General features: G+C 44.8%; 1 protein-coding gene across 7 annotated transcripts in view; it reads left to right on the forward strand.

The window, feature by feature from the left end:
- The window catches only part of RIMS1 (regulating synaptic membrane exocytosis 1), a 2308950-nt gene that overhangs the window by 913833 nt on the left and 1371729 nt on the right, over positions 1-23388 (forward strand). For all 7 annotated transcript variants that reach the window (XM_078648052.1, XM_078648043.1, XM_078648046.1 and 4 more), the window contains exon 6: positions 4080-4147. In XM_078648052.1, the coding sequence (XP_078504178.1) occupies positions 4080-4147 (68 nt within the window). The remainder of the gene's footprint in view (positions 1-4079; positions 4148-23388) is intronic.

The raw sequence follows: 23388 nt of genomic DNA on the forward strand, positions 1-23388 counted from the left end.
GCGAAAAAGTTTGGGGGTAAAGAGCCAAGTCCAACAGTTCCACATAAGTGCTCCTACGTAATTTCACAAGTCGCAGCACGCCTCAATCCGCAGCGGATTGAGAGGACCCTTATGTTGAAGCATGTCACCAAGGGGAGACCTTGGTGAGTGAGGGGACTCTAGAAAGATAAACATTGCTTTCTAGACACTAGACTTTTCTACTCCACTTGAGCGGAAGTCTCATTTTTTCTCACACGGTTAGGTTCTCATGCCGGTATTCTGTTTTTTTGTGTGTATAACTCAAGAAGGAGGGTGAACCAGGGCCGGACTGGGAAACAAAACCGGCCCTGGCAAAGTACTCAGCCGTCCCCCCCTCGCCCCCCCCCCTGGGGGGTTGGGAGTGCCGCCGAGCTCTTTGCAAGGGGCGGTTTTAGGACGATTTTGTTACAGGGTCGATTTTGCAGCTATGCTGCAAAAATGGCCCGGTAACAAAAACGGCCCCCAGGGGCCCAAAACCGGGCGCCACCCGTGCGGCTCACCGGGGGATTGTCCACTACGGCCAGTCCGGCCCTGGGGTGAACCTAACTGATACTTCTTCCTCCCCCTGTTTTTGATTTATTTATTTTTTGCTGAGTTTTACATAGCGCGAACTTGACCTGAACCGAATCGGGTATCAGAGCGCTTTACATAGCACCAGTTACGTTACATGAGGACACGCCTTCATTTTTTTTGTTAGGCATGGGGAGATTAAGCGATTTGCCCAGAATCACAGGATGTTTGGCGGTGTTACTGAGACTCGAACCCAGATCCCCAGGTCCGAGGTCGCGCTGCTTTGGGAGTTTCTCCTAATACCCAAACACGTGACACACATGACACCACATTACACTAACAACATGACTGAAGCCACTGGCCTAACCTTCTCAGAAGAGGAGGTGGAAAGAATCATCTCATCTATACTACGCTTAGCAGAGATACCAAATAGAGACACCAATGAAGCGAGCCAATGTTGGGATGAACTGACGGAACTGAAAAGAAACCAAATAAAAACCATGATCCATGGTATAATAGGTGGTCTGGGTATCTTTACTAGTAACCTCCCTGTCCTGTCACTCTTGGAACTCCCACTGGCATTGATAGTTGGTGCAATACCTGGGCAGAAACACGGACTGTTCAGTATCAGTGGTGTACAAACTGCCCAGAACTATGTATTGCCTGTCAAGTTAGCCTTTTACCAATGCATATTCCCCTTCTTCACCGGTTGGCCTTCTCAGCTACAAAGGGGACACCAGGCTCTAACTAAATTGCTGCAGCCTTAGAGAAAACCCAATTGGTCATTTAAACTAATTGTCCATCCACCTTTGTTTCAGTGCCTGTCCCTCTTTTACCTTTAAGTGTATTTCCTGAAGGTATGTAATGTTCGTGTTATGTCTTTTTTAGCTGTGCCTGTACTGTGTACTTTTTTACTGGCCTTTGTCGATTCTGCCAATGTTCCAAGTACTGATGATGTATTTACTAGGGGATACCATACTATTTGGTGGTGGTATTATAGATATAGGTTTGCTAATGCTAGTTGTAACACCCGTTTGCATATTCATTCCAGTGTTATGTAGTTAATAGAGCCCTATTGTGTTCTGCCCTCTCCTGGGTATTGTGTTCCCCTGTGTATTCCAGTGTTATGTAGTTAATAGAGCCCTATTGTGTTCTGCCCTCTCCTGGGTATTGTGTTCCCCTGTGTAAGTCAGGATCAGATGTAGAAGAACCATGCATTTGAATTTGTGTGCATAACACATAACAATATACCTATACAGGGCCGGCTTTAGCGCTTGTGGAGCACGGTGCTGCAATCAATTTTGGCGCCCCCCCACTTTCCATGTCCGCCTCCCCTGATTCTTTCACTACCACTGGGCAAAAGTGCCCCTCATCTCTACAATCATAAGTTATTGCCTAACACCACGCCCACCACCCTTAGGTCTGCGCCCCCCTCCAAAGGTCAGGGCCCAGTGCTATTGCCCCAGTTGCACTGCCCTAAGGCCGACCCTGAACCCCTATAAATAATACTACTGTAAAGTTGCACTGTCCCAAGCATTACTCATTGAACGCTGTGGGGTTGTAACCCTCCACTTTTACTTTTATAATACTCAGGCTGTTGCAGTGGGCCCACCATCCATGTTGTCCACACAGTCTTCTAAATAAAGGATTTGATTTTTAAGTTCTTGGACCTGAGTAATGGTTTCAAATGCTTGTGGGGCCACATCAATTTCTTTGAGTTAACGCAGATCCTCTTGCTCCAAGTTAAGGTCTATGGTAACTGCAAGTGTTTTTGCCTCTAAAGCCAACCTGGTGTCTCTAAAAGCAGTTAATGTTTTATCTAGCTTGTTGGCCGTAGGGTTAAATTCTCCATTTATTTTCATATTTGTAAGTGCAGTACAGCAGTCCTCAACTTTCATCAGTCTTTCTCTCATTCTGCCTTGGGTAGCACTTGGCCGCTGTCAGTTCGTGGTTTTCCCATAGTACCCTATCCTCGAGCACAACCTATGGTTACTGTGCTGGTACAGTATTTTGTGTTGTTTATTGTCTTTGAAGTACCCTGCTGAGCACCCTAGAGTAGCCGCTGAACAACTAGTATCACCTAGGACTTGCATGGGCAGTTATCTTCTTTTAGAGTTTCGTGCACAAACATACTGCATTTGCTTCTCCTCTGTAATGCGATGATGGTGTACAATAGGGTATTCTGTCTCTGAACCTACCTCTGTTCCTTCTAATTGAGTCAGTGGAGCACAGCCAAATTTTACTGCCTCTTTCGCCTCTTATCTGCACCCAGTATTCCAGGTCAACTTATATTTGTGTGGTTTCTGGACTCTGAATGGCACATATCACATTGGCCACTCTGTGAATGCCAAGAATCTGCCTCTGTGTCTCCATATTGCCTTGAGTGGTATAGTTTGTCTACAGGTATGTCACCAAGGAAAAATGGGCTTACCCCATTTCGGCCATAGTTACTCTGCAGTTTTCGGCCCATTCCACTGATCGGGGGGCACTACACAGTTGTGGTTGTCCCTGTATTCTCCCAGTAGAGCAAATCTTTTTTGGTTGCTCCTCCCTTTTATGTAGATCTTGCTGATGGGGGTCTCAAGGCTCAAGCCGACCCACTCAATAGTCAGTTCTGGTTGTCCCCCTCCTCGGCCTGTGGGGCCAATGCCCTTGGCACAGCTCCTTCAGTGTCCTCAGCCCCTAGTGCTCTTTCTTCCCCTCTCAATGGTCCCACCCAGAGAATTGTCACTGAGGCCTGCGTCCAGTCTGGACCAGCCCATCACTCTGCAGAGCCTCGGCCCAAAGATCTTCCTCTTAGTTCCCGCCCATTTGCTGAGTCACTAGCGCCAGGATCCCTGTTAGGTGATAGTGCGCTCTATAAGTATAATACATAAATAAAATAATAACATTTAGCTACTTCCCAGGCCCAGGCACAACCACCTTCGCATTCGGGCTATCCTCCTTCCTCAATCATATCGCTGAGGCTGGTCCTCTCGATGTGAGCTGCAGTTGGTGATTTCAGACAAGAGGGTGTCATAGGGATCATTATTTGATCGCAGCTGCCATCTTGGGATCATTGTTTTTTTCTCTCCAGAAGGTGTTTCCCTGGGGTTGCTTTCTGATACAGTCGTCTGATCATAGTTTGTGAACACTCGACCCTGTACAGAGTAATGGAACTTTATCTCGTAGATGGGCTGCAGATGTGTACATTTTTGTTGCATACTGGACTGGGGCACCAGAGTGCTATAGATTGTATCATACTTGGTCACGCCCCCCCATCGATGATGGATGACTTAATAACAATGTTCAAACTGAAAAAATACATTTAGGTATACCAACATGGCCAGTCATGGTAAACCAATGCATATATAGAAGAGAGCTTTAACAAAGATATTGAAAAGTGGTAAAGGTGGATGTGTAAAACGATCTAACAAAAGATTTTTGGTCTATGCTAATGTCATTTCTCACAAAACTACAAGCCTTCAACTTTTGTGAATAATTCTGATGTGTAAATGCCTGATGCTGAGAATTACTTGTATCAACTCAGTTCTTTATTTTTTCTCCTTTAGGTGATTTGGAATATTATTGGTTGGATCCTGCCACATGGCACAGCAGGGAGACGTCTCCAATTAGTTCGGTAAGAAAGTACTGGCTTTGAAGTTTCTACACAATTTCATTATATACAACTGATACCATAAAGTTAAAAAGTTTGATGCACCCTCTTGATAGATTTTCTATATAAATATATATATTATCCAGAGTAGGTCACCACTGCGTAGTTATAGTTAGGACCACGTTTCCATAGAAAATCGATTTTTGGGTTTCTAATAACTTTGGCCCCGTTTAATGAATCCTCACAAAACTTTACGAAAAAGTCTCATCCAACTCATATTCTTGTACTTCAAAGTTTCGTGGTGATTCGTCCAGTGGTGCCCCAGAAAAAGGGGGTGCAAAAATGCGTTTCTCCAAAGCAGTTTTCCACAGAAAAATTGAACAGCGATACTGTAAAAATGTATTTTGCGGAATTACACAATATTTAGCAGGAAATTAGATCTTGATCCAGAAGGTGTGCTTATTGTGGTTTGGTTTAAATCTGGTGAGTAATTTTTGAGAGGGTAAGATTTAAAATGTATGCATTTATAGGGGTGCAGAGGACCCGTAGATCCAACAGATCAAAAGAACAAAGATTTTGCAGCAGTCAATTTAGGACTAGTGCACTCAGTCCCCTGTGATCAGAAAAATAAAAATCATAAAGTGACAGGGGAGGGATACCCTGAACCCCTAGGCCTAGTGGTCCCCCAAGGGCCAAAAACTGTCTTTTTTCAATTGATGGTCCCATAACTACAATTCAAGGATGTAGTAACTAAAAATCGTGCCCTTGCATGCACTGCTTACATCACAACATATCACATTACCCATGACATATTCAACGACAGCATTGATACCACCACACGTCACATCTGAAATAACGTAATTTATGATAATGCTGCACATGTAGGGGCGCACAAGTTATACGTACTTCAGGGCTCAAGTTATAGCTACTTCAGTTAACTATAACTGGTGAATTTCAGTGTTTATTTAGTTTACAACATCATGTTGCAATTGACATTGTTACCAAACTATAACATCAATTTAACCTTTTTTTTAAGTCATATATTTATATATAAATATATATATATATATATATATATATATATATATATATATAAACATAGGATAAAGCTAAGTTATAGGCAAAGCTCCCGGTTTTATGGTATTTATTTTTTTAACATTTCCGTCTGCATTTATCCATATTTATTTTTGGGTCATTTTACCTGTACTTATCCACATTTATTTTTGTAGCAAGAAAAAAGACACTACACCTAGTATTTTTCCTCATTTATTTAAATTGACATGCACACTAGGTTGTTTAGCTGTTTTTTTTCAATTGGAGCCTATGATAAGCGCACTTTACACATTGGGAGCGACCCTGCCTTCCTTTGAGAGTGCAGGCAAGTTCCTTCCTACCCTGAGGAGGCATGTAGATCGTTCCACCCCTATGCCCCTACTGAGGGAAAGAAAGCATGTTCTCCTGCCTTGTGGCTGAACGGCAAGGGGAGTCCCTCCCCATCACTACCCAGAGAAGTGAAACCTCTCTAGCGCCTAGGGCCTATGGAGACAAGAGCAAGTGGTAGTATAAGGCCGAACAAGATCCGGAGATCATTTGCAACCACCTACTATTACCACAAAGAAGCATGCAAAAAATCTCCCTGCTGTAAACGCCAATGCCTTTTATTTATGTATTGGTTTTTAAAACATAAATAAAAGGCAATGCCATTTACAATGGCAATAGATTAAACTCTCGCAAATGCGAGACTTATTGCATTGCAAATGCTTGTTTTCTGTAAGATAGCAATGAACTCCCAACTTGGTATCGAAACTGAATAATACTTGATTTATCTCCGTTACCAGCAACTGGCATAATTGTATTGATCTTTGGGGCTTCCACATAGACCTCCAGGAACATGGTCTTTTTTAAAACCGATTCTTATTCAGGATTGGTCTCAGCCTAGGGGGAATGCATGCATCTCACTGTCCACAGTGTACTGGCACAGAAGCCATGCAGGAACTCGAACTATGAGAAGTGTCCAAATATTGGCTTGAAGGACCAGTATTTAAATATTTTTGAGAGTGCAGGGAAGGGGTTCAGCACCAATCACTACAGGAGGAATATTCGAAGTTTAGCTGCTCACCCAAATGGGAGAGAACCAATTTATATATATGATTTCTCTCTGTGGAAACCAGGCTACAAACAGGCGTGAGCAAACCTCCTCCTTTTATGGAGTTCCTTCCTCTGACAAGTCATATTTCGGGCTGCCCTACACACTGAAGAGGGCTGAAAAGGTGGGAAGTGTTGTGAGATCCCACAAGCTAAAGCGCGCTCAGCAAAAGTAAAAGGTGGTTTGCTGTCCAGAAGGAAGTGGTGAAGAAGGATCCTGTCAACAGTTTTCTGCACTGAGCTGGCCCTCCGGTGTCCAAGGCATTTGCTGCAACACCTAAATTGATGCACAGTTACCATGCACCGTCGCCGTTGCAAGGGGATGCATGCATTTTCCCAGTGGCATCAGCAGACCTTGCTCAGGAGTACAACAAAAAGGATTGTAGTGGTAAATAAAATGATATTGTCGCTAACCGTGCATTTGCATCCCAATGGCTCAATAGATCAAGGGATGCAATTTCCTTCGTCGACCAGCCATGGGGGTTGGATGTGCCAGAAACTGACTGTCTACTGTGGAAGGAAAGTCTACACAGGATAGGATGACGTATGGTGCAAACTTCTGTTTCCACAGTATCAGAAAAAACTCGAGAGCTGAACAAGTGGCTCCTTGTTCCTGGGGACTTCACCAGCATACATGCCAACTTGAAGAACAACCTCAGTGTGAGGAGGGGGTGAGCCTCGTGCCGGGAAGTACCTAGGAGGCACTTTTGAACCCAACCTCGCCAAAGCCCCCTCCTCCTAAAACAGAAAAACGTACAGAGGTTGGTGCCGATGTCCTGTGGTGTTTTCCCCTTAATGGACGTCAGCAGTTTAAAGCCTCCGGAAACGAGCTGTAAATCCACTATTCCCAGTGGTTTTCAGCTCGTTTTTTCCTTCTACAGTGTGATGTCGGCTCCTCACCGGGTGACCGTGTGATGGGAGCCGATATCGTGGGTCACACAGCGGCACCGTGCGGATTGATAGGTATGCCCCCACACCCCAATAGGGTGACCAACCGTCCGTAAATTTCACGGGCAGTCCGTAATTTCTGCCGTCTGTCCGTTGTCCGTGAAGGATTCTTTAACGGACGCCATTTGTCCGTAATTTTAACCACCCAACTCCCTTCTTGACTCCGATGCTGCTGAGGTCGGGTGTAACAGACTCCGATGCTGCACCAAAACTCAGATCCCCAGCAGCATTGGAGAGTCACAGCGGGGTAGCAACCCCACACCTCCAACCCTTGATGAGCAATTAAGTGGTGCGTGAAGGTGACTGAGAGGGAGCAGGGGCATCTATTCAGATGCAAACAGCCCTAAATGCGTCATGCCACTGCAATTTAGAGGGGCCTCACACATTACTTTTCTGCCCAGGGCCCAAAACATCCTAGAACCGGCCCTGATTAGGCAGCACGTGGTTCAAACAAACCTAGGTTCTTTAAACATGCAGTCTAAAATGTAATAAAATAAAAAATGGCACAATCACACCCACACTGATTAACAAAGTATTGAGGACAATCCGTTAAATCAGTTCTCTCGGAGCATCTCCTTTAAGTACTGTACATCACAGTGGGTGATGGCAAAATTAATATTGTGGAAAGAGAGCCTGTCTTCTCGTTGTCTTGTCCAGGGGGGTTGAGGAGACATATACCACCCTGGAAGAGACCAGGATGGTACTAGAATACTGCATGTCCACCCCTGTGCCCACCCTGGTGGATCCTGCCCCCCACCCCCAAGTGATGGCTCCTGTCCCCCCATGAGGTGGCTCCTGCCGTCGTCCCCCCCCACCTGTACTGGCTCCTATCCCCCCATGTGGTGGATCCTGTCTCTGCCCTGGGTGGCTTCTGTCCCAGTCCTGGAATGGCTCCTGCAGCGAGGGTGAAGTTTTTGATGGGCCTCTTCTCAAAAAGGCTCAGCTCAAAATTAATATGAAAAGGTGTGCAAGTGAGTAAGTGAAGGGATGGCTGGTTGAATTAGTTAAAGGGTGAATGGATGAATGAAAGATTGAATACATGGATAATGAGAGGATGGATGGATAGAGGAGTGAGTGGAAGGATGGAAGAGAGAAAAGGTAAATAGCTGGATGAATGAGTGGAAGGGTAGCTAGATGGGTAAAAGGGTGGATGGATGAGTGAAAGAATGGATGAGTGAAAAGGTGGATGATGAGTGGGTGGATGGATGAGTAAAATGATGGATGGATGGATTGATGAATTGATAAGTGCACGGGTGAATGGATGAACGGATGAGTGAAAGGGTGGATGTAAAGATGGATGAGTGAGTGAAAGGGAGGGTAGATGGACAAAGGGATGAATAGATGAGTGAAGGAGTGAAAGGATAAATGGATGAGAGAAAGGATGGATGAGTGATAGGGTCAATGGATAGATTCATGAGTGGATGAGTAGATGGATGGGTGGATGGATGGATGGATGGATGGAAGGAAGGATTGCTAAGTGAAAGGGTCGATGGCGAGAGAAAGGGAGGATGGATGGATGACTGAAAGGATGGATGGATGACTGAAAGGGTGGAAGGATGAGTGACTGGATGGATGGATGAGTAAATGAAAGGGTGGCTGGGTGGGTGAAAGGGTAAATGGCTGCAGGGATAAGTGAATGGATGGATGAGTAGAAGAGTGGATGGATGAGTGTACAGATGGATAGGTTGAAAGGGTGGATGGATGGATAATGGATGGATGAGTGAAAGGATGAATGAAGGGATGGATGAGTGAAATGATAGATGGAAGGATACATGATGGATAGGTTTGCGACTGGTTGAATATGTTTGGATATGGCTGGGCTTACTTATATATTATTGCGCGACCTCTGATGTGTCTGTAAAACGTATCCAATTGTCCTGAAGTTTTGTCCTGAATTTTGACCTCCTGTCCTGAATTTGTGTCCTGAATTTTTACCTTTTGTCCTGAATTTTTACACTCACTGTCCGGAATTTGCGCCAATGCCAGTTGGTCACCCTACACCCCAATGCTAATCACTGCCCCGCCGTGACGTCTGCTCTTGTCACAGTGTCGCATTGGTACACAGGGTGCAGCAGGTGCAGTAGCGCCAGGGCAGATGAGAGGAAGATACACCCCATTCTAGCTCTGTATTTTACTGTTCTGCCAGTGGATGGGAGGGACCAATTTGCTTCGCTTTCACCAGGGCCAATGGAGCTTTTGCTGTGTAAGTGATGTCACCTCCATGGTTCTCTGACTCCGAGTTTCCCTTTCACAGATCAGACCGTGTTTTCATCTGTGTACTGAATGAGTAGTTCCACAATCTGTTAATGTTTGCGTCTGGCGATGGAGGCTTTTGTGTCTCAGTCCAGGCTTTTCACTAGTTTGCTTGCTCCCTACCTGCATGCCTCATCACTCATTGGTGTCTGACTGCTGCCATCACCCGCGGCTCTGTTGCATCTCCGCTCAGGTGATTGGCAGCTTCGACACAATGGACGTGTTCACATCGTTTAATGATATTTCACGCTGTAAAAATGCTACCACTTCTCTGGGGGGTTTAAACGGTTTACACATTGATCCTGGCAGGGAAAGGGGAGAAGTCGGGGTCGCAGAGTCATCCGAGCCATGCCTGGATTTCTTAGTACACACTTAGCTCGGGTGTTTTTTCAGAATGCATTGGGACGCTGAATTATTTTTTTTAATAGACTACTGTTAATTTAACATATATTATTACATCCGATGTGGACCTAGCTCTTGGCACAGAAAGTTAGCCCTCTGTTCTCAACGCCGCAGTTCAAGTGCGTCTCTCCACCCTACTACGGACTGCCCTGCCACATAACCTCCTTCTTCCTCCCAAAACAAAACAAAAGGTTGCTGAGCCTGCAGCCGATGTCCTGAGGTGTTTTCACACCTCTTAATGGACATCGCTGCTTGCACTGCTCGAACAATTAAAACCCTGCGCTGAGGGGTGCTGGAGGTTCTCTGCAGACGCGGAGCTCTCAGCTGCACTTATTCAGCAGTTTCCGATCTCTTTTGGCAGCCCCTGTGCACCTCTGCATCGGATTTCATAGTGTAGCACAGAGGCGGCAGGATTATTTTGTAAGTATTTTCCCGTTTCTATACATAAATACAGACAAAAACCAAAAAGGTTTCCGTCTGTATTTATATGTAAAAATCCGTTTAAACGGAAAACCGGGAGCCTTAGTATAGGTAGGAAAGCTTTATTTATTCTTTCTATGCAAACCCTACTTGAGAGATTCAACCTTTGAACATTCTGAAGTTATAGTTATAACTTACATTTATAAATTGCTCATCACCAGTTATAATTTACGTTTATAATTTATGCTCCACCATCAATTTACTATACATAGCACACCTCTGTACACAGTCATGTTGCATCACTCGCTACACTACATTAACTATAGCTCTCTCTTTCTCTTTGCAATGATTATACCCTTGCCTATGATATAACATATACCATGTGAAATCATAGCAGTCATAATAACACGTGTTACATGTAAAATGACATAACTTTTGATAACACAGTTCATGGTAGAGTGGCGAGTTATAGATAATGTAGTGTAGTTAGTGATGCAGCAAGACTATGTACGGAGGTGCACCACATATAGTAAATTTGAGATGGGGCATAAATTATAAATGTAAGTTATAGCTGTTGTTGCACAATTTAGAAATTTAAGTTATAATAAAAGCTGTAAACTTTCTGAAGTTTGTATAGTTTAAGTTGCGTTTGTATAGAAAGAGTACATTCAGTTTTATAACTTATATCTCTAACCTCTGTTGTTTTCATTAAATTTAACTGGTTTTCATTTTGTTATAAAAGTGTGTTTCAGGTCATACCAAGTGGAGTGTGATAAAGTACATTGGAGGACAGTGTCGTAGCGTGTAGTGTGTTAAAGTCTAGTGTTGAAAAGTGGAATAGAATGTAGTGGAATACAGTGGAGTTGCGTACTGTAGAGTATGGTATAGTGCAGTAGCTTACAGTGGAATACAATAGAGTGGTGTGGTGTGGAGTGGAGTAGAGTGGAGTAGCTTTGAAGGAAGTTGTGTAGACTGGAGTTCTGTACAGTGGAATAGCATATATTGGAGTAGTGTAGATTGTACTTGCATACACTGGAGTGGCTTAGAATAGAGTAGCATAGAGTGGAATAGCATAGGGCCTATTGGTGTAGACTGGAGTGGCGTAGACTGGAGTGGCTTATAGTGGAGTGGCATATAGGATTATAGGGTACAGTAGAGTAGAGTGGCGTATAGTGGAATGCCATAGATTGGAGTGGCATAAAGTGGAATAGCTTGGGATGGAGTGGCGAACAGTAGAATTGCATACAGTCGAACAGCATACAGCTGAGTGGGGTAGAAAGGAGTGTCACACAGTGGAATGGCATAACCTGGAGTGGCGAAGAGCTGAGTGGTGAAGATTGCATTGGGGCAGAGTGGAATACCGTAGAGTGATGTGTACCAGAGTGCAGTGGGTTACAGAGGCATGAGGTAGAGTGTAGTTGTGTACAGTCTAATGGATGGCGTTCAGTGTAGTGGTGTTCATTGGAGTGACGTAGAGTAGAGTGGAGTAACATACATTGGAGTGGTGTAAAGTGGAGTGGTGGACAGTGGAATAGCGTAGAGTCTAAGGTCATACAGTGCAGTGGAGTTCAATACTATAGTGTAGAGGGGAGTGGAGTATTGTAAACTGGAGTGCCATACAGTGTAGTAGCATACAGTGGAGTGCCATACAGTGAAATAGCATACAGGGGATTGGCAAGGAGTTGAGTGGCATACAGAAGAATATTGTACAGTAGATTAGTGTACAGTGTAGTGGCATAGACTGGAGAAGCATAGTGTGGAATACTGTAGAGTGGAGTGGCATAGAGCAGAGGGTAGTAGAGTTGAATAGCATAGAGGGAAGTGGCGTAAAGTGTAGTAGTGTACACTGAGGTGTCATAGAGTAAAATATCATAGAGTGGATTGATGCAGAGTAGAGCGGCATACAGCGGAGAAGTGTACAGTGGAGTGGTGTAAGGTTGACTTGTGTAGAATGCAGTGGCATTGAATGGACTACTGTAGAGTGGAGTGTTATACAGTGGAATAGCATTCAGTGAAGTGGTGTACAGTTGAGTGGCGTAGAGTGGAGTGGCATACAGTGGAATAGTGTAGAGTGGTGTGGCATACAGTGGAATAATGTAGAGCAGGGTAGAGTGGAGTGGCATACGGGCAATAATGTAGACTGGAGTGGCGTACAGTGGAGTGGCATAGAGTGGAATAGCGAAGGGTTTTGTGGCCTAGAGTGGAATGGTGCAGAGTGCAATGGCATAAAGTGGGGGTAGCATAGAGTGGAATTGCATAGAGTGGAATAGCTGTGGCTGTAGTGGTGTAGAGTGGAGTGCTAGATAGTGTTTTGGCTTAAACTGATATAGCGTATAATGGAGTTGCATTCACTACAGCAGTGTAAAGTGGAGTTGAGTACAGTGAAATAGCGTACCGTTGAATGGCATACTGTGCAGTGGCCTACAATCCAGTAGTGTAGGGTGTAGTGGGATGGAGTGGAGTGTTGTAATCTGGTGTGGCGTTCAGTGTTGTAGCGTGTAGTGGAGTGCCATACAGTGAAGTAGCGTGCAGTGGATTGGCATGTAGTTGAGTGGTGTACAGTGGAATATCTTAGAGTGTAGTGACATACAGTGTAGTGGCACAGACTGGACTGACGTACAGTGGGATAGCATAGAATTTTATGAAATACTGTGCAGTGGCACACAATACAGTAGTTTAGGGTGTAGTGGAGTGTTGTAATCAGGAGGGCATACAGTGTGTTTGTGTATAGTGGAGTGCCATACAGTGAACTAGTGTACAATGGATTGATATGGAGTTGAGTAGCATAAAGTGGAATAGCTTAGTGTGGAGTTGCGCACCGTATAGTGGCATAGACTGGATTAGGATAGTGTGAAATAATGTAAAGTGGAGTGGCATAGAGAGTAGAGTAGTAGATTTGAATAGCGTGGAGGGGAGTGGCATGGAGTGTAGTTGTGTACATTTGGGTGCCATTGAGCGAAATAGCGTAGGTAGGATTTGGGGTAGAATGGAGTGGCATACAGAGCAGTAGTGTACAGTGGAGTAGCGTGTGGTGTAGAGTGGAATGGCATTGAGTGGAATAGCACAGAGTGCAGTGGAGTAGCACACATTGTAGTGATGTACAATGGAATACCATACAGTGAAGTTGCGTAGAGTGGAGTTTGGTTGAGTGGAGTGGCAGACAGTAGGATACTGTAAAGTTTAAGGGCTTAGGGTGTACTTGCATACAGTGGAAAAGTGTAGAGTGCAGTGGCATACAGCGGAGTAGTGTGCAGTGGAGTGGCATGTGATGTAGAGAAGAATGACATTGAGTGGAATAGCATAGAGTGCAATGTAGTAGAGTGGAGTAGCTACAGTGTAGTTCTGTACAGTGCAGTAGTGCACAGTGGAATATCATACAGTGAAGTTGCGTAAGGTGGAGTTTGGTAGAGTGGATTGGCGTACAGTGGAACAGCATAAAGTGTAAGGGCATAAAATGTACTTGAATACAGTGGAAGAGCATTGAGTGGAGTGAGGGTACAGTGGAGTGATGTGCAGTTGAGTTACATGCAGTTGAGTGATGTGCAGTTGAGTGGCATGCAGTTGAGTGATGTACAGTTGAGTGGCGTATAGTGGAGTTGTGTATAGTGAAATAGCAGACAATAGAGTGGTGTGGAGTGGAGGGGCATAGACTGTAGTGGGATACAATGGAGTGGCATGCAATGGAATAATGGAGTGGGGTAGAGTGGGGTTGCGTTGGGTAGAATAGCGTACATTAGAATTGTGATGGCTTACATTAGAGTGGGTTGAGGTACAGTGTAATGGTGTGGAGTGGAATTGCATGCAGTGGAGTGCCAGAGAAAGGAGGGCCATAGAGTGGAATAGGGTAGTGTAGGAGAGTAGGGTCTGCTATCCTATGGTCACCCCAAATTTTTGCTTTTTGCTTCACTGGTTTTCGACTACTGAGGCTGTGGGCCTGCTAATCAGACCCCCAGCCTGCTGTTCTCTCACTAAATTAATGACACATGTGCTATAGGCACATACCAATTGGAAATGGACTCCTTGTCAGCCCCTGTATAATGCACTATAGATGCCCAGGGCATAGGGGCCACCAAGGCCTACCAGGGGCTGCAGCATATCTTTTGCCACCCCTGGCTGGTTCTTAAATTGACACAACTGGCTGATCACTCAGCTGGGGTAAGGTGGTGTAAACACCCCTTGCTTAGGTATAGGATACCTATATCTAAACCTATATCTGGACACATGTAAACCTGTGAGCCACTCCTATAGAAGGCCTCATCAATCCTGGAGGCTGAGTGCGTGGTTTTATGTGAGATGGAGCTCTAGCATGAGCTGAGCCTGTCTGCAGCTGTCGGGAACAAATCCCTAAGCTGTTTCAGGATAATGCCATACCATATACTTTTAAGTGCCTTATAATCCTCGCGGTTAAATAGCAACTTTGGTTTGGCTTTATCAAAACATGTCGTGTAAGGTGTCATACGATTTGGAATACCATCCCCTCGCCAGTTCTGGCGACTGGGATGGCATTCCACCCCTCTAGAGGGGTAAGACATGTTACTTTACTTTAATGCGGTTAATTTCTCCAAAGACCTTAAGATCCACAAAATGGATGCCTCTGCCACAGACAAATGTCTGGACCCCTGCAGTTGACCGAAACTCGACCAAATGGGTCCTGGACAAAGGGTTTCCTGTCACAGGAGGGTGTCACCGCCCTCCAGACAGGAGATAGTGTATTGTAGCAGGGAGGTTTGAAAGAAACCAGACACTGCCTGGGGCGCACAAGGCTGCCCCTTGCATAATCCGGCCAAACCGGTTCTGGGGCACTCCAGCCCTCGTGCCAGGGCGGCCTGGATCAAAGGAAGGGGGTGTATCCACCCACTTCCTGGGTCCCACCCATAGGAGGGGACCTAGCAGGTAATCACGCCCCCCAGATTGGAATAAGAGTGGGAGCAGTGCCAATGCACATCAGATTTCCTGGAAGAAACATTAGAAACGAAACTCTGGACCCTTGGACCTCTATCTCAACGTGGAAGCCCGAAGAATCTCCCTTGTGGTCAAGGAGTGACCACCCTGCAGCAGCAGGCACCATCCAGCCCTCGACGTCTACTTAGTTGCAGTTCCCGCCGGAACTCGAGCGACTGAGATCGACGAGATCAAGCTTGCCTGCCTTCCAACAGCCCGATCCACAGTCCCTGCAGAGCTGAGACCCGTGGAGGCGACCGGAAGCGTGGGGCACGCCATCTTGAATTGACCACGAGACGCTGACCGTGCAGCCCACGAGTGACCCTCGAAGCTGTGCACCGGGGTTTGAGAAGCCCCCACCCTGAGCTGCTCCTGAGCCGAAGTTCAGCCCTCCACACTCGACGAGTGCTGCGTGGGGCCCTTTGGCTCTATTTGGCTCAACGCGTTGGCCCGGTCACTTGCCAGCTGGCTAGTGGTCCCTGTGCCGACGAAACTACAAAGAAGACCCGTGAATCTGGTTGCTCCAGATCCACACCAGCTCCCCTGAAAAGGAGCCCCGACTCTGACCCTCCTGGTCCGAGTGAGAAGCAATCTTCCGATCCCGCGTGGATTGCTCTTGCCAAGGCTTGTTTGCTCCAAACTTGAAGCCGACTGCACCGACGGTGAGAGCCTGCGTGGGACAGATCGTGACCTGCTCCTGGACGTCGCAGATGCCCCAGAGCCCACGTGACAGCGGAGAGAAGCTCCTCGACGACCACCTGATTGCGCCCGACATTGCCTGGTTCCGTCCTGGTTCCACCCTGGTCACTGCTGAGTGACCCAGACTCTGTCCCCTCTGCTTTCAGGTACTCTACAACTTGAGTCCACCCTTGGACTCCACCGGACACTTCATCTTTAACCCGCCTGCAGCCCTTTCAGCTTCAAGCACCAAGAGCCTGCGTGTCAAAACCCGACGCCACTTCGACCCTGTGCACCCACTTCCTGTGGGTGAGGTAACTTTGCTCCGCCGGTGTTCCCACACTGGTGCACACCTCTAGGGTCTGTGTGTTAAGTTTTGTTCCTCTAGGTTCAGCGGAAGTGTCCTTAAACTTTAACTCTATGACTTTTACGCACCATTGGTTAACATTGGTGCATGCGTGCGCTTTCCGCACATCTCCCGAATCCCGAGGGCCATTCCCGACTTCAGCATTGCTTGTCCTGACTGCTCCCAGCGATTCCCTAGGCCCTAGGCCTAACCACTGTTCGAGTGGCCTCTCTTATACCACTTGTTTAGTATATGGTTTGAGTGGCCACCCGCCCTCATCCATAATTGTGCAACTTGTATGTTTAAACAGTGCTTTTGATTTAACGCTTGTGCCCCTTTATTCATAAAGAATACTGGGGATTGTTTTTAGTAATAAACACATATATTTTTATAATATATACTTGTGTGGTGTCCTTTCATTTGGTATTACAGGATTGTATGTGGTAAAACAGCTCGCTTAACACGACCTCTTAAGTTAAGCCTTTAGGCTGCTTAGTCCATGCTACCCCTAGGATAGCTTGTCTAATAAGGTTGACTTACAACCAGACACCATAAGGGATTGTTTGGTCAGGTAGTCGTTGGTTCCAGAATTGGAAACATCCCCTACCAGGCCAACTTCTCACAGGTATTGTATAGTGTCTTAAAGTGGAGTTGGGTACAGTGGAATAGCATAGAGTGGAGTAGTGTACAGTGGAGACTAGTGCACTGGAGTGGCGTACAGAGGAGTGTCATCAAATGGAGTAACATAGAGTGGAATGTTGTGCAGTGAAATAGTGTAGACTGTAGTAGCGTAGCGCAGAGTGGAGTGGCATACAGTGGAGTAGCATACAGGGGAGTTGTGTAGAGTAGAATAACATTGAGTGTAGTGGTGTACAGTGGCCTCAGCGAGTGAGTGCTATATAGTGAAGTAGCATAGAGTGGAGTGTTGTTCAGTGGAGTAGCATATAGTGCAGTAGCGTACAATGAAGCGGCATACATTCGAGTAGCGTGGAGTGGCATAGAGTACTGTACAGTGGAGCATTGTAAGATGGAGTGGCGTACAGTGAAATAGCGTTCAGTGCAGTGGCGTTCACTGGAATGGCGTACAGTGGAGTCTCATGGACTGGAATAGCGATGAGTGTAGTACCATAAAGGGGAGTTGTGTACAGCGGAGTAGCGTGGAGTAGCATATAGTGGAGGGGCCTACGGTGTAGTAGCATACACTGCAGTGTCATAGACTGAAGTGGCATATAGTGTAATAACATACGGTGGAGTGGTTTAGAGTGGAGTGTTGTAGAGTGGTGTGGCGTAGAGTGGATTAGCGTTCAGTGGAGTGGCGTAGAGTGTATTAGTGTGCAGTGCAATGGTTTATAGTTTAGAGGAGTGGTGTAGAGTGTAATAGCATAGAGTGCAGTGTTATAGAGTGGAGTGGAGTGGTGAAGGGTGGAGTGTGGTACTTGAAATAGACATAGCGCGAAAGTGGGTGAACGAATGTAGATCTAATGTGTCAGTAAAATGGATTGAAGTGTAAATGCAATTTTTTTGTAGTAGTTGTAAATAGTTTAAGTAGTGTTTAAGTTATAAGTGTTTGAATACTTAGTAGATTATTGTGCCGCGATATACTGAAGTAACTTCATGGTATACTGAAGTAACTTAATGCCGACAGCAAGACAGTATCTGATTGGCTAATGGCTGTCTTTACAACACTTAAAAGGCAGCCATGTTGATTTCCGCACAATTTCTCTGTGATCTGGGTTAGGACCTTATTAGGTTTAATATGTGTTCCCTACTTATGTCCACTTCATAAAAGTGATAATAGTTAGGGAAATTTTGGTGCAATTTTCTATATATTTTTCCAGCAGTCTAGGGAGAATAGTGCTTTAAAAAAATAAATAATAATTAGCATGGTAATGTGAAGGTATTATTGCGGTACTCCATAGAATTTTTTGTGAAGATTTAACTATGTTACAATTAAGAAATTCACAGTAATACACTATATTTGAAAAACATAGTGTAGTTCAGTGTATTTAGAATTTGTTATCATCTTTATTATTATTTTCTTTTCAATTAAGTACTGTGGTACTCTCCAGGCAGTATCATAGTATTCTGTAAATTTTTTTAAAATATATAGAAATGTATAAATATTTTCTTTACGTATTATCAGTTTAATAAAGTGGTAATAGTTAGGGAAAAAATATTAAACCTAATATTTACCTATATCTACGGGTGAAACACAGAAGGTTACCAAAGTGTAAAAAACAACATGGCTGCCTTTAACTTTTTTTTAGATATTAGAGATTCACATAATGACGTGTTATTACCATGTACCACGATACTTCTTTGAAATACAGCAACATTTAGCTAAATTTTATGAAAGTCCCACAAGAACAGCTATCATTAAGTTAAAATGCCTTAAAAAAAAGTACTTACAAACAATATTGTGTAATCCTGCCAAATTTCATTGAAATCAGGCAGGGCATTTGGCCACTAGACGTGAGTGCAAAGTCTATGAAAAAATGCATTTGCACCCAAATGTCTTTTGGACCCCCACCCCATCTCTTATATTTGCTCCCCCTTGGCCAATCACTGCAAAACTTTACAACGTAGAAAAAGAAATAGGTCTGGAACATTTTGTGAATATTTGTCAAATGGCCGCAGAGTTAATAAAGGTGAAAATTCAGAGGAATTCCTATCTCTCGTAACCCCCTAACTATAACTGCAGAATGGCTACCACCGATCTATGATTATTTCAATTTCCAAAGAATAACATCACTATTTGGGGGCGTTTAATAATTGTGTTCATTTTATTAGCTCAAACTGTTCATTGGCCTTACCGTGGCAGGCCCTCTGTATCCCGTTTTGGTTCTACGGGCAGACCAACATGAGGTGAGTGTGCAAAATGTATAGCTAGAGAAAGGACTATGTTTGTCATCAATGAAGTAATACAAAGACTCCAGTTCAAAAGGGTAATACATTGGAGAAAACTGAATTCCACATTTTTAGCTAAAAACAGATCTTTTTGAACTTTAAAATACATTTTGAGTCCCAATTCAGTCATGTTTTAGTGTACTGAGAGTTGATTAATGTCAATAAGCAATATGAAGATTAATATGTCCATATGGTCATTTGCCCATATTGTTAAATAACCTAACTAAATCATAGATGTCAACTAATGCTTGCCCCAATTTCGTCACTTCATACATAATCAATCGTATCACAAATATATTCTAGAATACTTTTGTATTCCCAAAATTGTTATGGTGACATATTTTAGCCTGCATGGGCATTCAATAACATAAATCACAAATTTTGTTTTGCAAATAATATAATATCTGTTTGTCATCAACTTCTCCTGATACCACATGTCATAAAACTTTTCAGTATTAAATTTGCAAACTTTACAGTTCTCCACCTGGATTAAAACTGGTATGTTAAAACTGAAACCTCCTTCTTTGAAAGCTGGTAATTATTTGTGACGTAGTTTGGCTTTCAATTAGTTATTTTCTTCTGGTACATTATTGATGGGTGTCTTGTTTTCAGCTTTTTAGTATTGGCAGATTTAAGGACCTAACAATCTTTGGTCAGCATTTGCCTGATAATGTCTTGTTCCATATTGAAGTCTCTGATAAAACAGATTTTACTTTGCTCATTTCTGTATTCCTCCTTGGATCCTTTGAGTAGGAGTTAATTTCTTGATTTTCCACCTGTCTTGTGAGTAATTTCCATTCCATTAGGAACACCAAGAAACACAGTAGCCCACATGAAACCAGAAAGACACTACATTTCCCAGTATGTGCGGGGAAAAATGTAACTAGTATGTATTCCTGCCTGTTTATGCTTCCATCTTCTTTCTTCCTGCAAACTCCGCTATCCCGTTCTCTTTTAACTTATTCTTGGTTCTGATGTGCACCTAAGAAATATTGTTCTTTGTTCGTGTCTCTTTTGTTGTTCCACGGCAAGATACCAATGAACTAAACCAGCTGTGTGTAGGCATACATAGCCCATCTTATCATATTACCAATTTGGTATGTATTAAGTAACATGTTAGTAGTTTCATAAGCAGTATCACTTTGCCTATATATTGAGTCCGATGGCCAGTTTCTACTGTTTGTGTTATACACTGATTTATGTTAGGTTAGTAGCAAGCACAATTTATTGTACATGAATGTGGGAGGGCCCTAAGGACGTTTATTTTCATTTCTGGAGTTAGTTTTGCTGCAGCACCGTGCACATTTCTGGGGCAAACTTGAATAGCAGCTGCACTCAAGCAGACGGAACTTTATTTCCGACTGAGGCTTTCACAACAGTCAAATACAATTACATCATGTGAAGTACTTTTGGCCCTGCAAAGACGAAAGAGTATTGAATTTGCAAACCACAACGGTTTTATTAAAAGATTAGCAAAGTTACAATTCAAATCATCAAATTAGTTGTAAGGAAATAGCCAATACTTTAATACGTATAATTCAAAGCAGTTCAAAATCATAAATGCAAAGACACTCTAATATAAAGTTGTCCCAAAATAGCCAAAGCAGATTAATTTCCCGAGAAGGGAAATCCCTGCTGGACTAAGTTAAAGAAAAGTTGTAAAGTTTGGGAGAGCTAATGCAGCAGCCTACCTGGGTGCTTTAGTAGTGGATCGGACTGCGTCCCAGAGACAGACTGTCTCAGAACTAATACAGGCGCAACTCCACATATTGCACTGCATCATTTGTCCCTATTCCACCCCTGGATCATGGGGTAGGCTGCAACCGTTGCCTCGATCGTATGGGGTGTGGTGGGGAGTACTTGTCTGCCATCGAGCCAAACTTAAGGTGGCCTTGGTGTGCCCCCACTACAAAGTGATTGGGAGCCTGTACCTGAAGTACCTCCTGGCTGGTCATCTCTGACTGGCCCCAGCAGCGTTCTGTGCTTGGACCTGATAGGGGTACTCGTGCTCCTCCTCATTGACCCTCTTCTGACAATCTGGGGGTCCGCCACCAGCGGGGGTGCCCCCTAGCTGCCCTAATGACCCGGAGTGGCCACACCAGTTATAGACCCTGTCAGCACCCCTTGATGAACCGGCCGGAAGGTTCCCAGGTGCAGGTGTGAGTTTCAGATTTTGTCCAGGACTGGGGATGCGCCCGGGCACCGTGGAGACTTGAACACTGTGGTTGCAACCTGGCCTACTGGGTACCCTCTCCTTCGAGCATGCATCAGGACATTTGGGTTCATGCACTGCAACACTCTAGCCCCCAATAAGGCCACCTTGAACCTGACCAGAGTGATACCATACAGGCTGTGATGGTGACACCACCAGGGGAACCCTGGACGGTAGGGAGCACCTCTGGTGTGACAGTAGGGTCAGACGGGTAATTAGTGACACCTCTGATAGAAGAACTGGATTTGGCCCACTTTCCTGGCCCTGGCAGTTGTACATGATTGTCTGCCCAGAGCTGGTGGTTCTGTAGGAGTGGTGGTCATTGTTTACCTCTCCAGGCGACGTAGGTGGTGAGAGGTGCTGGTGTTGTATGTGGCCTGGAGGGTGGGAGACCTCTCCATTCAGTGCATCAAGGGCAAGGACAAGTCAGCCTGCTCAAATCCAGCAGATACCATAACCCAATATCCCACACCACGACACCCCAACCAAAGAATAATGCAGCAAATGGGACCGAGTGATATGGGGGATGCACCGGAGGGGGAAGCCGAGCCAACCAGGCGAACCTATTGGCTGTGATTCAAGGCTCCAGAACACAAAGTAGAGACTGTGTCGATTGATGTTATTCTGTTGTGGGTAGACCTATGGAAAGTAGCAGACAAAGTCACGACAGCAGAGGGTAACATTGTGAATCTGCAGGCGGAGGTGGTTACCCTCAAATGTCCAAGATGACAACGACTATGAAGGAGCTGGAATCATGACTGGAGAATGCAGAGCTCCACTCCCGGTGCACCAAGATCCATTTCCTGGGTGTTCCAAAGAGGGCGGAAGGGTGTTCTACTGAAAAGTTCCTGAAGGCTAGGTGTGCACTGAATTCAATCTGCAGGGCCTCTCTGACTTCTTCATGGTGGAGAGGGCCCACAGAGCACTGGTGCCGCCACCACCGTCGGGGGTCTTTCCAAGAGCCATAGTCACCAAACTACTCAACAATCATGACAGGGACTGCATCCTTTGGGCAGCCCACGAGCGGTCAGTCCCACTCTTTGGTAACAACAAGATCACCATTTATCCGGACTACACGAAACAGGTGCACGAGCAACACAAATCCTTTCTTGGCATCAAACAGAAACTGAGGGTACTCAAACATCAGTATATGATACTGTACCCAGCAAAAAATGTAGGTCCTAGTGCAAGGAAAGGCGCACTTCTTCGACGGTCCCGAAGAGGTGCGGGAACGGTTAGAGATCCGAGGAGAGGCGATACCACCACACTCCAGTCACAGTCAAAAACAAACTTGGGGCACCCACGCCAGATGGTGTGGTGTTGAAGGTGCCTAGATAGCCAAACTCCAAAACTTGGGACTGAGAAAAATGTTAGCTAAAAACTGCTCTAAGAACCGAGAGGTTCTATTCACCCAAGGTGCATTGCCGGTCGGCCTAACTTCCCAGCAGTTCCTGCTACGTTTTTCTCAGCTGCCAATCCTGTTCAGCATCCCTGTGCCAAAGGGGTAACCTTTACAGCGATTTTAGATTCAAATTTCTTTCATGTTCAAAGTTAAGCAGTGACTAGGCCCAATCCATTCTTTGTATCTGACTGGTGCTCCATTGCAGTCGGCCATATTGTATGACTTTGACCCAGTATCCCGCGACTAGATTTCTGCGGTTGCTCTGATCTTTTAGGCACTAGTATTCACCTTAAACTTCAAAAATTCATAACTTCGATTCTACTGATTAGATTTTTGTCATTTTGGTGTCAAATATTTTTTTTATAATTTACTCTACATTTATAAATTGGTGTGGCAGTTTTCTTATGTTTTCACTTTCTTACTGTTTGAGTGCTGCATAAATACTTAGCACATTACCTCTAAGTTATGCCTGACTACTTTTGTGCCATGCCAGCGTTAATCACAGGTTAATTTAGTGACTTTTGTGGTTCACACTGACAGGGATTGTGGCTAGTGCTTGATCAGGGTTAACACCCCACTCAACCAACCACCCAATTTCTCACAAATATGTA

The sequence above is a fragment of the Lissotriton helveticus genome, chromosome 6, assembly GCF_964261635.1.
Source record: "Lissotriton helveticus chromosome 6, aLisHel1.1, whole genome shotgun sequence".
In the NCBI taxonomy this organism is placed as follows: Eukaryota; Metazoa; Chordata; class Amphibia; order Caudata; family Salamandridae; genus Lissotriton; species Lissotriton helveticus.